The sequence below is a fragment of the Rhinopithecus bieti genome, unplaced genomic scaffold (assembly GCF_001698545.2).
Source record: "Rhinopithecus bieti isolate Rb0 unplaced genomic scaffold, ASM169854v2 scaffold_47444, whole genome shotgun sequence".
In the NCBI taxonomy this organism is placed as follows: domain Eukaryota; kingdom Metazoa; phylum Chordata; class Mammalia; order Primates; family Cercopithecidae; genus Rhinopithecus; species Rhinopithecus bieti.
The window spans coordinates 1095277-1111650 of record NW_016819781.1 but is presented as its reverse complement, the minus strand read 5'-3'; the positions used below and the strand labels follow the sequence as shown (position 1 = coordinate 1111650).

Here is a 16374-nt window from a genome sequence, read left to right as displayed (position 1 = left end):
AAAAAAAAAAAAAAAAAAATCAAGCTGCCTTCTTCCCCTGGATGCAAGGCTGGTTCAACATATGCAAATCAGTAAACATAATTCATTTATTTCCTTCTGATTTCTGTTGCATAGTAGGTATTTTGTCCACCTTGGAGGGGAAAAAAATTTAGAAAAATCATACAAATTCATTATCTCCTCTAACAAGTTTTTGGTAGTATTATGACAACAAACTGACCTTTTAGAAGCCAGCTTATAAGGACTCTTCATTCAAAAGTTGAACAAACTAGATGCTGATTAGAATCCTGACACCAATCTAACCCTTGCCTTGTGCCCCACCATGGAATAATTCTAATTATCTTAAGGCTTCTTGTAAAATTCTCAAAACAGTATCAGTTATAAAAATTTCTATTTAAATATACATCATATGTCCCTTTTAAAAAGAGAGGATTATCATCCAATCTAACACAGATCCCAAAAGCAGAAAGTCACTTTTTTTTTTTGAGACAGAGTCTCGCTCTGTCGCCCAGGCTGGAGTGCAGTGGCCGGATCTCGGCTCACTGCAAGCTCCGCCTCTCGGGTTTATGCCATTCTCCTGCCTCAGCCTCCTGAGTAGCTGGGACTACAGGCGCCCGCCACCTCGCCCTGCTAGTTTTTTGTATTTTTTAGTAGGGACGGGGTTTCACCGTGTTAGCCAGAATGGTCTCGGCCTCCCAAAGTGCTGGGATTACAGGCTTGAGCCACTGCGCCCGGCCGAAAGTCACTCTTTTACAGTATTGAAAAGAGGAAAACTAACATGAAACTTTGAATTTCATAAACCTGATCAAGTTGTATTCACTGAGCATCTATAGACTAGAGACAATATTCATTTATTGACTCATTTTCAAGAGCATGTTGCATGCTAGGCACTGTTCTAGGCATTAACAAAATGGCCCTGATACAATATGCAGTACTACAATTAATGATCTTTACTCTGAAACAGTAGACTACAATCATCATGCTTTCTCTCCTCATTTAACAAGCATCCTGTTTTGAAAGTCTCTTGCAGCCAGTTATCTGACAAGGTACAAGAGCTAATTCTTGATGTCCTACAGACTGCTTTCCTTAGGTTTAAAATAGACTCTTCTTCAACATTTGAATCAGAAGACAAAAAACCTTTTATCTTTGTATGTCTAATTTTTCTTAACAGCAGCAGTTAATTCTTTAGTTCTTACTATTCTAGAGAAGTAGGTGAAAATGTTTCCCTTATGTATTTTATTTTTGCTCTTTAAATTAATTCATTCTGAGAGATGAGACTGTGTTCTCAGTCTGTGTTAATAGCACAAGCTTAATTGTTGTTTTGTTTTCCTGTAGAAATCTCATGTGGTCCACCAGCTCACGTAGAAAATGCAATTGCTCGAGGCGTACATTATCAATACGGAGACATGATCACCTACTCCTGTTACAGTGGATACATGTTGGAGGGTTCCCTAAGGAGTGTTTGTTTAGAAAATGGAACATGGACATCACCTCCTATTTGCAGAGGTAAGGAAATATTTGCATGGTTATTTCTTAGTGAAACTGCAGAGAAATGTGTATAGAAATCTGATTTGTCCAACAATTAATATGCATGCTCTTTATTCTTCCTTGGCTTTAAATTTTCTTTTAGCAGCTGTGTCATTTTCTTTTAATGTTATGGTTTGAGTTTTAAAAGCACATAGAACTCTGAGGTTCTGTGCTTGAAATTCTGCAAAACAGAAAGAGGTAATGAGGCACCCTAGTATTATGTCCTTCTAAAACTTACACTTTTCTAATAAAATATAGTTTTTATACATCATAATAATTATTTCATTCATTCTACAAATATTTGCTAAAAGTCAAGAAGTATGCTAGTACACACAGATATAACCAAGGAACTAAAAGAATAATTGAGTTGTTGGATGAGTTGACCACATAAACAGTGTTCAGATTTGGACTTTAACAACTGGTGAGGCAAGGAATATTGAGGAAGTCAATGGATGAATGGCATGAGCCTCAAAAGAAACAGGGGCTATTGCACGAGAAAGAGGATTCATTGTCTGACAGCAACAATAAGAAGTGAGATCACCAATACATGGGATGTAAGAGAATGTAGAGCCTTTTGAGAGAGTTGTTGAGGGGGGACATCTTAAAGGAATATCCCAGACTTCACTTAAATTCTAAAGTCAGAATGAGTGTTGTGTGTGTGATGTTGAAACAACATAAATGTCTGTTGACAGATAAATGGATAAAAAAAAGTGTGTGTTGATAGAAGGATGATGATGATAAGAAGATAGATTAGATAGACATGTAGATAAAAATAGGTAGACACGATGAAATATTAATCAGCTTTACAAAAGAAGAAAATCCTGCCATTTACAACACATGGATTAACCTGGAGGACATCACGCTACATAAAATAAGCCAGACACAGAATGACATATACTGCCCGATTTTGCTGATAGGTGCAATCTAAAATAGTCAAACTCATAGAAGCAGAGAGTAGACGGTGGTTCCCAGGAGCTGGGAGGGGGGTAAGGATAGGCAGATGTTAGTCAAAGTATCAAAGTTTCAGTTATGCAAGATGAATAAGTTCTAGAGTTCTAACATCCAGCAATGTGACTGTAGTTAACAATACTGTATTGTATACTGAAAATTTGCTGAAAGGATAGATCTTGTGTTCTCACCACAAAAAAAGAAAGATAGAAAACAATAACTATGTGAGGGGATGAATGTGCTAATTAGCTCACTTGTGATGATTATTTCACAATCTACATAAATCAAAACATCAGGTCGTAAACCTTAAATATATACAATTTTTATTTGTTGTACCTTAATAAAGCTACAGGGAAAACTGCAATAATAACAGCCAATATAATGCTGTATTTCTCCACATACTGAAATTTCCTCTTGAGATTCGATTTTTGTTTTTCTTCCTGAAAGCTTGATTCAAGGAAATAGTATGAAATATAAAGGAGCAATCCTATTTTCTGACTCCTTCCCTTCCATAATTCCCTACATTTGTGACCCATCCTGCTTCTTTTCCAGCCGTCTGTCGATTTCCATGTCAGAATGGGGGCATCTGCCAACGCCCAAATGCTTGTTCCTGTCCAGAGGGCTGGATGGGGCGCCTCTGTGAAGAACGTGAGTTGCTCTTCAGATCTTACTTTGTGTCCTGACAAATTGCCTGGATGCTCCCACCTGAGGGGAGTTACCAGGAAATGGTTGTAGTGTTGGGAAGAATTCATTTGCTGTAAGTCCTTGTCCACACCAAACAGTACACATATGTGTCAATAGGTTGCAGAAGATCTAAAATATTCATGACTTTGAAAATACTGTTATTAAGATCCATCTAAAGTCATCTTCACATGCTCCCTGGCACAAGTTTGCTAAAGTCTTCTTGAGAAGGAGCTTGTTGTAAAGTCTCTAAGCCATCCTCTTCCCTTAACTCAAGGTCTACTATGTGCTATGTCAATCATTGCTACAGTTGGTATAAAAGGGCACCACTGCAAAACACGTACTTTGCAGGTAATATTTGCAGCTCACCATTTCCTCTTTGTTGTTAAGAATGGTTTATACTAATTAAGAAAATAAGGAAAGCTGGCACTCCTATATCCATACTTAGTAAATTAATATAGAATTTTGATCCTTATAGAAACACATTTGAATTTGAAATTCCAGGGAAGTATAGATAGTGATGTTAAATTTTTTAAATGTCTCAACTACACTTTATTTCAATATCTTAAAATATATATAAGGATAAAATGGTTTCATATTTCAATGAGAGCAGTGTATGTAAACCATTAAGAGTGATTCATGTGATGGTCATTGGTCTATACCAGTTTTTCCTAAAGGGCAGAAATTTTATAAGAGACTAAAATGTTTTAAGTGTGACTTTTTCAACTAATCTATAAAGGAAAATGTATGATGGAAATAAATTTAGGCTGCTAACAACTCACCAAAATAAGTATTCTCAAGTGATTAAAAAAGAAGAGACATCACACTTTTCTCTTCCAGCTCACCCCAATCATTCCATTTCACCTAGAGCTCACAGACTTAACCTGTTCTTATGTCAAGAGTCCAAAGACTTAGTGAGCATTGACTTTGGGGTACCTCATGACAGGCCTGGCTTGGCTGGCTTAGCTGGCCTGGCTCACTGAGCGTATGCCTGCCCTCCTTCATTACACCAGGGCTTCCCAAGCTTTGCTGTGCATACAGATCATCTGGGAGATCAGCAGATCTGGGTTGGTACCTGACATCTGCGTTGCTAACCAACTCCTAGGTGATGCTGAGACGATTGGTTAGGGAACTTGATTTTGAGGAGCAAGGCAACAATCTCACATCTTTTAAACAGACTATGCCTCTTTAAAGATTTCTATTGTTTCTAGGAGGAGGAATGATAGTCACCGACAGTGTAGGGGACACATCATTCAGTCACCATCAGGCTTCAGCTTCTCGGAAATAAAGGGTGTGTTGTCCCATTGCTACCAAAATGTTGCAAACTCCAATCCTATGTTATAGCCCATCTGACTCCCATTCTCAAATTTAGTTCAAGACAGGAACAGAGCCTCAAGGCAGCCAAATCCTCTTAGAACATTTTATGTAATTTGTAATGGAAATTTGAAACTATAATAAATGGAGACTGTTCTGCTTATTTTGTGAAGAGTTAAAGCAAAGCACTTTGCAGACACTGATTACCGAGTGTCTTCACTGAAAGTGGATTTGGCCTTAGAGTCATTATATGTGGCTAAGAATCCAGGCTTACTCTCCTGATTGTGTTTTCCCAGTGATACTCATTAATAAGCAGAACACATGCAGGAAAGTTATTTAGTGAGTCATATAAGGTTTCACTCCTGCAAAATGTTTTCTGAACTCTTGAACCTGTCTGAGATGTGTATTTTGATCAATGCCATTTCAATCCCACCCTCCTTTTTTTTTTTTTTAGCAATCTGCATTCTTCCCTGTCTGAACGGAGGTCGCTGTGTGGCCCCTTACCAGTGTGACTGCCCGCCTGGCTGGACAGGGTCTCGCTGTCATATAGGTAGGCCTCTTTCATGGTTTGTTTTCTTGGTGGCTCAGTCCCATGAAACTCCAGAGGACATTGAAGAGTATGACTCAGACTCAGAAGTGGTGGTAAAGTGAAAAAGTACTGATGTTTCTGAAAAATTCCTCAAGATGATCCCTCGACTGGTGTCTCAACACTGAATTTTATGGTTGCCTAAACAGGTTTCCCAGTCATGTGCCAAAGAATAGCATCTAAGTTGACTCAATTATCTTCTTTATGTTATCTGCTTCATTTTGCAGAGCATAGAGAAGACATTACACAGAGGTTCAGAATAATATTTATTTTAATCTCTAAGAAGCTAAATTACTAAATTCATGCTTATTCTTTAGAAAGAACAAGGTTATATACATGAATACAATTTAAATTAAAATGAAAAAAAATCACTTTATCCGGTCTACCATTGAAGAGTATTTAGGTTGATTCCATGTCTTTGCTGTTGTGCATGGTACTGCAATGAACATACACGTGCATGTGTCTTCATGGTAGAATGATTTCTATTCCCTTGGGTATATAGCCAGTAATGGGGTTGCTGGGTTGAATGGTAGTTCTGTTTTTAGGTCTTTGAGGAATCGCCATACTGCTTTCCTCAATGGTTGAACTAATTTACACTCTTACCAACAGTGTATAAGTGTTCCCTTTTCTCCACAACCTCGCCAGCATCTGTTTTTTTGTTTTGTTTTGTTTTTTGAGATAGAGTTTCACTCTGTTCACCCAGGCTGGAGTGCAGTGGCGTGATCTTGACTCACTGAAACCTCCGCCTCCCGGGTTCAAGAGATTCTCCTGCCTCAGCCTCCCGAGTAGCTGGGATTATAGGCACCTGCTGCCACACCCTGCTAATTTTTCTATTTTTAGTAGAGACAGAGTTTCGCCATGTTGGCCAGGCTGATCTTGAACTCCTGACCTCAAGTGATCCACCCACCTTGGCCTCCCGAAGTGTTGAGATTACAGGTGTGCACCACTGCATCCAGCCTATTGTTTTACTTTTTAGTAACAGCCCTGAAGCTGTAAAAAAGAATGAGACCATGGGATATAGATGGAGCTGGAGGCCATCATCTTTAGAAAACTAATGCAGGAACAGAAAACCAAATACTACACGTTCTCACTTGTAAGTGGGAGCTAAATGGTGGGAGCTAAATGATGAGAACACATGAACACAGAGAGAGGAACAATAGACACTGGAGCCTACTTGAGGGTAGAGGGTGGGAGGAAGGAGAGGATCAGAAAAAATAACTATTGGGAACTAGGCTTAGTAGCTGAGTGATGAAATAATCTGTACAGCAAACTCCTGTGACACAATGTACCTATACAGCAGACCTGCACGTGCACCCTTGAACCTAAAATAAAAGTTAAAAAAAAAGTTTAAAGAAAAAAGGAAAAAAAATTACAAAACTCATCAAAGAGATGGTTTCTTATCATGGACAACAGTAACAAATGGTAGTTGATTGATTCATAACAAACATCCTCTTAGCACCTCTTGTGGACCTCAAATACAGCATTTGGCCCACTGTACTTTGACATCTGTTCATTTGCTTGATTATCTATCCTTTCCCCCACTAGATTATACGCCACCTGAGGGCAAGGATTTTATCAGCTTTATATCCCCAGTGCTTAGCATAGTGCCCAAATATAATAGGTATTTTTAGTAAATGTCAAATAACTCAATTTAAAATGACAAACTACCTTTCTAATGTCCTAAAATTTCAAGCCACCATTTAAAAAATAGGGCTTGCTATATTTATTAAGTATTAATTCTGACATACCACTATTCTTCCTATAAACAATGTTTATACCACTTCCTCAGTGGAGTAAAATGTAAACGGCATGTAAAGTATAGATAGGGCTTCCTGACACCAGAGCTTGTCATGAACCCTAAGGCTAGGAAGACCATATAATTTAGCGTCTAAACCAGGACATTTTTGAGAGTAAAAGAGGCACTATTAATAAGTAAACCAGAAAAATGAGACTGAAAAGTACCGTTACAGACAAAAGCAGATAGGCAGTCATCACCCTACTTAAAGCCAAAATTGAGCCATTCATGAAGGTAGAGAAGGAAAAATGTCCTGGAGGCTGAATTTGAAGGCCTTATTTGAGACTCTGAAAGCAGTCTATATAGTGTTTGTTTATAATAAATCAACCTTGATATTTACCCACGTTTCTCCTGCTCATCTATAAACAAGCTCTGCTTTTTTCCAGGTACCTTACTGGTGCAGGTAATGAATGAATTACTCTTGGCTCACCTTCCCTTTCATCTGAGGTTACAGCACCATCACTATTTTTGTTCTTTCCTGCTCAGCATCCCTCACATTCTACTCCACACCACTGTCACCAGCCAGTAAAAGATCCTGGATCATGGCCCAGTTGACCTTCTTGTCACCATGTCCCTCCAGACTGAACATCATCAGTGTACTACTTTGGCATGTCTTTGCCCTGGTTTAGGAGCCTAAAATCGTTCTCTATTTTAGTCTCCACATCCACCCGGAATTCTGTTGACTTCCAAGGTACTGCATAAGCCAGCTTCCACACACCTGAAGCACAACTCACTTCTTATCCTACCATTACACACTGTGCCCTGCAGTGACGGTTTTCTCACCACCCCTGCAAGCAGCCTGTTCTCCCCAGTCTCCTTACATGTGCACATGATCTGCCTCTTTCTTCCACCTATTCTAGCCTCACTCAACCCCCAAGTCCTAGCTAAGTTTCTTCTGATCTCTAAACTTGTTCAATATCACAATAATCTACTTTCTAACATTCCATTTCTATAAATGTTACACAACTAGTTAGAATCATGCAGTTAAAGCTAATAAATGGATCTGATTTATGTGAATTTCTTCTACACCTTAGCTCTTTAACAAGAATATGCTCCTTAATGACACTGACTATGGTCTTCGTTTTTCCAAATCTTATAGCAGCTACCTCAGCACAGATCCTATTTATACCCCTAAGTACTAAGCATATCATAAGCATATAAAACAGGGGCTCCTGCCCTCCAGAATTTCAGTCTAGGAAAGGGGAAGGGATACGGAATGGCCTGTAAATAGATAACTAGGATATGTTAAGATAGAGGCTAATCAAAATCTATAAAATGGGCTATGACAACAGTGAAAATGGGTAAACTAACCAAATGTCAAAGTTCAGAAAAAGCTTCGCAAGCATAGAATCTGAGGAGAAACAAACGGAGTCACCAGAAGAAAATCAATGCAGCTAAAGACATGAATCACAAAATACACAGATGTGTTCAGCAAAGGATAACCAAAGCCATAGAGGAAATGCAGGGGAATGGCTGGAATGAAGCTCTAAAGATGGGCAGCATCAGATCAGGAAACGCATTGCATGCCAAGTGCAAGATGCTAAATTATGTGTTGAGAGCAACAGAAGCCACTGAAGGATCTTAAGCAGGAAAATCATGTGATCAGATTTTCTTTTAGAAAACTGATTTTGGCAGCAGTATGAAAAGTGGAAGAAAGCAAGACTTACAATAGAGAGATTCATTGGCGGGGGGGCGGGGTTGTAAAAGCAGAATTGGCAAGAATTAATGAAGTCAGGAGAAACAACCACAAAAGAGCAGATTTGAGAGACAGTAAAGAGTAAGAATCAATGCTACTTGGTTACAGATCTATTGTGAGGGGTAGAATCCATGTAGAGTCAAAACTACTTGGAAGAGTAAAAGCTGTTTCCAGCTTGGGCATTGGAGTGGAAGATGATGCCATTTACTGAGATAGAGAAGCCAGGAGAAGCCATAAGGAGTTAGGTATGGACACACTGAGTTTGAGGGGACTGTGAAACATACAAGGGGAGTAATAGGCAGTTGGATGATAGTTTAGGGTCTCAGAAAATTCATTTAGATGAAGATAGAGATTTATAAGTCATCACTGAAAAATACTCATGGGGGGAAATATAAGACTGCAGAAGACACATGACATGAAAAGGTGGCCCTGAATGAACACTGGGACCACCGATGTGATAGGGAAGGAGGATTAAGCTTTTAGACAAAGAAGTAAAAGTAATGACTAGTTTGTTAGTGCAGTCAGGCACTGCTAAATCAGCATAGTCCTGAAAAGGAGTAACGTATTCTTATATCAGCAAGCAGAAACTATGGAGAGTTTGTTTTCAGTTACTGAGTTTTATTTTTGCCTGTTTTAATCCTGCTTTATTTCATAATTTTCTTTCCCATTAGATTGCTAATAAGTGCATTCTGCTGGCCAGTTCTTAATCTTAACTTACCAAGAGAGCTCCCCAAGGGGAAAGGCATATTTTACTTCTTGTCCTCTCTCTTGTTCTGTCTGAACAAGGACCAGTGCTTATCAAGTGCCTGCTACTTGCTTAGCAGACATTTTCTCCATATTTTATGAATGAATGACTGAAGAAATGACATTTACTTATATTTCACCAAAAAGGAGTTTTTCATCCAGGAAAGAGCCTGCCTTTCTGCGCTACAGAGATTGGAATGGTTCTTATTTCCAGCTTTCTCCCAACAGACATTTTATTTCCTTCCTACAAGGAGTTCTCCTTTCTCTTTGATATATTACACTTGCTGGTATTAGGTCATGATGAATTTTCAGCATCTTCAGGTTTTTTAACAAATGTATGCAGATGAAGAGTTTGGTTATGAGATTATGGATTTGTGAGAAAGGCACCTAGATAGTAAACCTTTCGGTGTTCTCTCAGGGTTTTATCTGTGGCTGACCAATTTCTGTAATTCCAGTTAAAGCTGATACCATGACACGTGTCCCCTCGCCAAACACAAAGGGATGTTGAATCATCTGTTATTTTAGACAATCCATGTGCCTAATTTATTGTCATAAAATTGATGTCTGACTTAATCACCCAGTCAATCATAGAGTTCAATGCTAACTCCCTTGAGGAATTTACACTCTTGAGCTTCAAGTCAGTGGCAAGAAATTTTTAAAAAAGGAAGAAATGTACAAGCTAATTGAACACACAAAAAAATTATAGTTCAAAATGCTCAAAGTGTCAGATTGGTGGCATAAATAAAAAAGGCATAAATAAAAAAAGTTAGAGAAGAGGAAAATCAGTGGACTTGGAGTGATCAGCAAAGCCTTCAATAAGTATGTAGAACTTAATCTGGGACTTAAATGTGAAAACTGACCAGCTTGGAAGGAAAAAGGGAGGTAGTACCACATAAGGATGTGAGGTCAAGCAGAGCAGCGGAAATGGATAATGCTAACGGTATATGAAGACCAGCAGTGGCTGCTGCAGGAAGCAGAGGCAAATCTTATCCTACGTGCCTTTATGGATATTGTCAGGATTGCTAAGTATTAAATAAATGTGTGGGCTTTTTATTCCAGCTGTTTGCCAGTCTCCCTGCTTAAATGGTGGAAAATGTGTAAGGCCAAACCGATGTCATTGTCTTTCTTCTTGGATGGGACATAACTGTTCCAGGTAAGATAACCAAAAACGAATGTTCACCTGTAACATGAAGACTCTAAAATTCAAGTAAATTGTCATAAGAGCCAGAAGTTATCTCTATCTAGTTTGACTGTAAGTATTTTGTATGTGAAAATATCCATTTTGAGACATGCTCTCTAAATTTGAACTAAAACCAAAGCTAAGAAATATTAGTTCAGGATTGACAAATAAAACAAGAAGGTCTCAAACTTAAGCAGTCTTGTGCTGACTTCAGCAGCACAGATACTAAAACTGGAACTTCATAGAGAGGATTAGTATGACCCATGCTAGAGGATGACACACAAATTTTTGAAGCATTCCACATTTTTTGCAATTTAAAAAAAGAAAAAAATGGGTTATATAAATAAATAAATAAATCATCTTCTTGAACAGAAGATTGCATCCTACAGATGCAAGGATGTAAAATAAATAGACAATATATTTTATTGAAAATGACCTGCCGGGTGCGGTGGCTCAAGCCTGTAATCCCAGCACTTTGGGAGGCCGAGACGGGCGGATCATGAGGTCAGGAGATCGAGACCATCCTGGCTAACACTGTGAAACCCCGTCTCTACTAAAAAATACAAAAAACTAGCCAGACGAGGTGGCGGGCGGCTGTAGTCCCAGCTACTCGGGAGGCTGAGGCAGGAGAATGGCATAAACCCGGGAGGCAGAGCTTGCAGTGAGCTGAGATCCGGCCACTGCACTCCAGCCTGGGCGACAGAGCGAGACTCTGTCTCAAAAAAAAAAAAAAGAAAAGAAAATGACCCAATGGATGTTTAAGTTCTTCATTACAATAAAAATTGTACTGAATTGATAGGAAATGTTTATTTTAAAGTAAAATATTTTTGTTTTATATTTTAGTGTTTATATGCGTAGCATTTCATTGACTACAAAAAGATTATGTAAAAATATGTTTTTTCATTGGTTTCTCATTTCTGACCAGATAAATATTATAGTTTAAAAATACTATCACAAAATAAGTCAAAGGGAAAAAAATAGTTAAAAGATCATTTATATCTTTTAAACATCAGGAAAATCATCAGCCATATTATGCCATACCATAGATAAAATATTTTCAACATTCAAACATTGTCCTCACCAATGTTGCAATGTTGAAATATTATCAGCTATGTTTTAAGACTTTCAATATACATCCCTGCACTTAGATTTGTATTATGTACACTTACCCCATCATATAGGACTCATTAAAAACAAATAGGTATTTCCACATTCATTTTTTAAAGTGAGAAAAATTCAGTTAACTGAAAACAACTTTTATTTTTCATTTCCTGGTTTGTTATGTTGATTGGAATGTCAAAGTCAACTTGCAAATATAAAAAAAGCAATTACAGTAATGCCAGTGAATTTCCTCACATCATCTCAAGTGTATGCCATCTCTGCAAAAAGAGAAAAAATAAACTGAACCCTAAACAGCAAATTTGAAATGGACAAATATATTAAGAAGCTGCCAAGATTATACCTTTACTTGGCCGGGCGCAGTGGCTCAAGCCTGTAATCCCAGGACTTTGGGAGGCCGAGACGGGCGGATCACGAGGTCAGGAGATCGAGATAATCCTGGCTAACACGGTGAAACCCCGTCTCTACTAAAAAAAAAAATACAAAAAACTAGCCGGGCGAGGTGGCGGGGCCTGTAGTCCCAGCTACTCGGGAGCCTGAGGCAGGAGAATGGCGTAAACCCGGGAGGCGGAGCTTGCAGTGAGCGGAGATCGCGCCACTGCACTCCAGCGCGGGCGACGGAGCAAGACTCCGTCTCAAAAAAAAAAAAAAGATTATACCTTTACCTGACAGCAGAGTTGAATTTAAGAAAATGAGAGCCAAATAAAGAGTAAATAAAAGAGCAAAAAAACAAAACAGTGACTCAAAAAAAGTATTTAATACTTTCTTATAAATATTAGATTTTATATTTCAACCTCTTCATTTTTGAGATAAAGAAAAGGAAGTCCAGAGAGAGTTTGCGTGATTTGAAACCTGTCCATAGGAGTTCTTTCTTGATTGAGGAAAGGATAATTATTAGCTTGTATGAAAATATTGTACATTAATAAGAAAACAATATCTAGATTTTATGCAAAAGTTTGATGTAGGCATCCCAGAAAAATAATGGCAAATTAAGCTGAGAGGTGTAGCCCACATTCAAGGGAAAGCTAACTAGCAACCCAGAGGACCAGGCAGATTCCTCCTCCGTATACTGTAATTCTTGTTAAAACTCTAAGCAGTTTAAGCAAAGAAGAGGATTTATCATCACAATAGAGGGACCTTGGATGGAACCCAAAGACAAAGGAGTGGTTGAGCATCAGGAGGACCAAACGAGGGATGTGAAGCCACATGTGCCTCTCCACCTCCCCTGTCACCGCCTCTTCCAGGGTCTGCTGCATCCTCTGTCTTGCTGCGGAGTGGTTTTCTTCTGTTTGGTTCACATGGAAGGGAAGGACAGAATTTCTCTCTTTTTTTTTTTTTTTCTTAAAGACAGAGTCTCACTCAGATGCCCAGGCTGGAGTGCAGTGTGCAATCTCGGCTTACTGCAGCCTCCTCCTCCTGGGTTCAAGCAATTCTGTCTCAGCCTCCTGAGTAGCTGGGACTACAGGCATGCGCCACCACACCCAGCTAATTTTTGTATTTTTAGTAGAGATGGGATTTCACTATGTTGGCCAGGCTGGTCTCGAACTCCTGACCTCGGGTGATTTACCCACCTTGGCCTCCCAAAATGCTGGGATTACAGGCATGAGCCACCATGCCCGGCCAGGACAAAATTTCTTCCAGAATTTTTTACATGTCACCATACAGTATCCAGAGACACAGTACACTGTCCCAGTTTAAAAATCCAGGACTCTGGTTGGTCCAGACTGATTCAGTGGCCAAGCATGAATCAATGAACTGTCCTGGGTTGGATTATGTTATACCAACATAAAGGGTAATTTTGTCAAAAAACTGGGTAAAAGGGAAGAAAGTCTGGCAATTCCCAGAAGAAAGGAAAGTGGGAGGGGGAGAATGCTTTTCTGAGAAAGAAACAATAAATGTTACCGTATAATTTTTTCCTTCTCTCCTATGAGACTGAGTGCCTTAAAGTTTGTATGCTGGGCTGACTGTGATGGCTCACACCTGTAATCCCAGCAATTTGGGAAGCCAAGGCAAGCAGATCACTTGGATCCAGGAGTTCAAGACCAGCCTGAGCAACATAGGAAGATCCCGTCTCTACAAAAAATACCCAGAAAAATTAGCCAGGCATGGTGGCACACGCCTGTAGTCTCAGCTACTCAGGAGGCTGAGGTGGGAGGATTGCTTGAACCCAGGAGGCGGAGGTTGCAGTGAGCCAAGACTGTGCCACTGCACTCCAGCCTGGGCAACAGAGTAAGATCTTGTTTTTAAAAAAACAAACAAAAACACATGCCTAGTGCCTTGTACAGGCACAAAAATCACTGCTCAGTAAAGGCTTGTTAACAGATGGAGCAATTTCCTGGCATGATTGTCAGCTGGTAGAGAAATGCCTTATGGCATCCATTAAATCCTTCAATGTTTAACATCCTGTACTGATAAATAAGACTGACCTGACCTTTTTCCCAGATAATTCAGTGGTTCAGAAGGAAATTGTGTTTCCTCTGACCTCTGTGCACATCTTCAGAAAACTGATCCTAAGCAAATACCATAACTAAAAACCATAGATTCTTAGTGGACTAAGAGACCTTTAGGTTCATTGGGTCCAAACCCCTCATTTTACAGAAGAGAGAATTGTATGGAAAACTAGTGGCAGAATCAAGACTAAAACTCAGGTCTGATGCTTCTCAGATCTTTCCATAAGTTAGCACTCCATGCCTCTCAGTTATCTCAAAGAATGACCCCCATCCCTATAAACATCACAGATAATGCCCAGGTATCTGGGACTTTCAATCCTGTTTTCATCAACCCCTAAAGAGATGTTAGCTCTTCAGTTCAATTTCTTCTTTTGAATCTATTTGGTTGCTTTTTTTTCCAGGAAAAGGAGGACTGGGTTTTAACCACTGCACGACCAGCTGGCTCTCCCAAAAGCAGGATCATCTCTCCTTGGTAGTGCCTGGGCATCCTGGAACGTATGCAGAGAAAGTCCAACATGGTGCTGGGTCTTGTTTAGTAAACTTGTTACTTGGGGTTACTTTTTTAATTTTGTGATATATTTTGTTATTCCTTGTGACATACTTTCTTACATGTTTTCCATTTTTAAATATGCCTGTATTTTCTATATAAAAATTATATTAAATAGATGCTGCTCTACCCTCACAAAATGTACATATTCTGCTGTCTATTGGGAAAGTTCCTGGTACACGTTTTTATTCAGTTACTTAAAATGATTTTTCAATTAAAATATATTTTGCTACTAAATAATATTTTGCTGGATAGTACCATTTTATGAGGTGGCCAAGGGATTCATAGAGAGGACTCATGATCTTTCATCTGTGCCACTGGCACCACATGGGACACCCCTTACAATAAAGGAGACCCCTTCGTTCTGGTTCCATCTTCTTTACAATGTGTGTAATAATAAAAGCTTTTTCTTTCACTTAATCAGGCAGTAACTGTTGGACCTAGTACTCTCCACCACATAATTGTGTCCTGGTACTTAGGGTAGCCTGGCTAATTATTTTCTCAACATTTGAAAAGCCATAGGTATTAACTTTGTGGATGTGGAGAAACAGCATAATGACATTGGTTCACAATGAAAGTGCTAGCCTTCTTTCTCATGGCTGGAATAAGAAATCTAAGAACTGGAAGATTAACAGAGAGCTGATACCTGGACTGGTAATCCCACAACTCACTATTTTGGGAGAAAGGAGGTAGGAAGGGGAAAGACAGGGAAAGAAGGAAAAAGACAAATGGGAAACGTTCCCCAGAGCTGTACACTCCTGGTCCCACCTGCAAAAGAGAATTGCAGCCACCTAAGAAAAAGCTGAGCTGCCTCTCAGTCCTCACTGTCACCTACCTCTATCACAATACTTGTACCAAGATGAAGACTTCCCCAGACTTCAGAAAATAAAGTCAAACCCTAGATTTTGTTTTAAAATAGGAAACTCACAATCAACTTGCCTCCATCCTCTGGGAAAACTGCTCCCACACAGGCCTTGGAGTGTGTTGTAGCACTATGGAGGAATGCAAAAAGATGAAAAAGATTTTGATTCTCCTAGTGGTTCTCTTCACTACCATAGGCATCCCTCAGCCATTGACTCCTCCTTCTTTCTCTTGACATTCACTTTCTTGACCAGTCTTACATGCTTATGAGTCTGCCTTCCAATAAATTTACTCATAGTCCATTAACTTCCAAACCATGTTGACCTTTGTCATTTATAATCATAAAAACATAAAAATACAGTCAAAAAGGCTGGATGCAATGGCTTGCACCTATAATCCTAGCACTTTGGAAGACTGAGGTGGGCAGATAGCTTGAGCTCAGTAGTTCGAGACTAGCCTGAGCACCATGGAGAAACCCTATCTCTAAAAAAATAAATAAATAAATACAAAAAAAAATACAAAAATGAGCTGGGCATTGTGATGCATGCCTGTAGTTCCAGCTACTTGGGGAGGCTGACGCAGGAGGATTGCTTGAACCTGGAAGGACAAGGCTGCAGTGAGCTGAGATCGCACCACTTCACTCCAGCCTGGGTGACAAAGTGAGACCCTATTTCAAAAAGAAAAGAAAAGGAAATACAGCCCCAAATCTGAGTAATAAGAAAAACAGTACCAGAAAAAATTAAGCTAAGAAAACAATTGGAAACAGCACTTAGTTCTGAAAGTACCTACTAAATAAGTATACCTTCAAAGTGGAGTTTGTATTGGGTTACTTTGAATAGGCTGAAAGGTTTATATTATCACAGTAAGTCAAAGTAGTCCTGGCATGTAGAGAATATAAGGAAGTAAAGCACCATGCAAGTGAGGTGTGG

At 39.2% G+C, this 16374-nt stretch overlaps 1 protein-coding gene across 1 annotated transcript in view; it reads left to right on the top strand.

The window, feature by feature from the left end:
• SVEP1 (sushi, von Willebrand factor type A, EGF and pentraxin domain containing 1) overlaps positions 1–14824 on the top strand; it is a 101798-nt gene extending 86974 nt beyond the window's left edge. The window contains exons 26-30 of the mRNA XM_017859241.1: positions 1333–1503; positions 3025–3120; positions 4922–5017; positions 10348–10441; positions 14439–14824. Coding sequence (XP_017714730.1) covers positions 1333–1503; positions 3025–3120; positions 4922–5017; positions 10348–10441; positions 14439–14460 — 479 coding nt within the window. The 3' untranslated portion in view covers positions 14461–14824. The remainder of the gene's footprint in view (positions 1–1332; positions 1504–3024; positions 3121–4921; positions 5018–10347; positions 10442–14438) is intronic.
• Positions 14825–16374: the final 1550 nt, after the last annotated feature.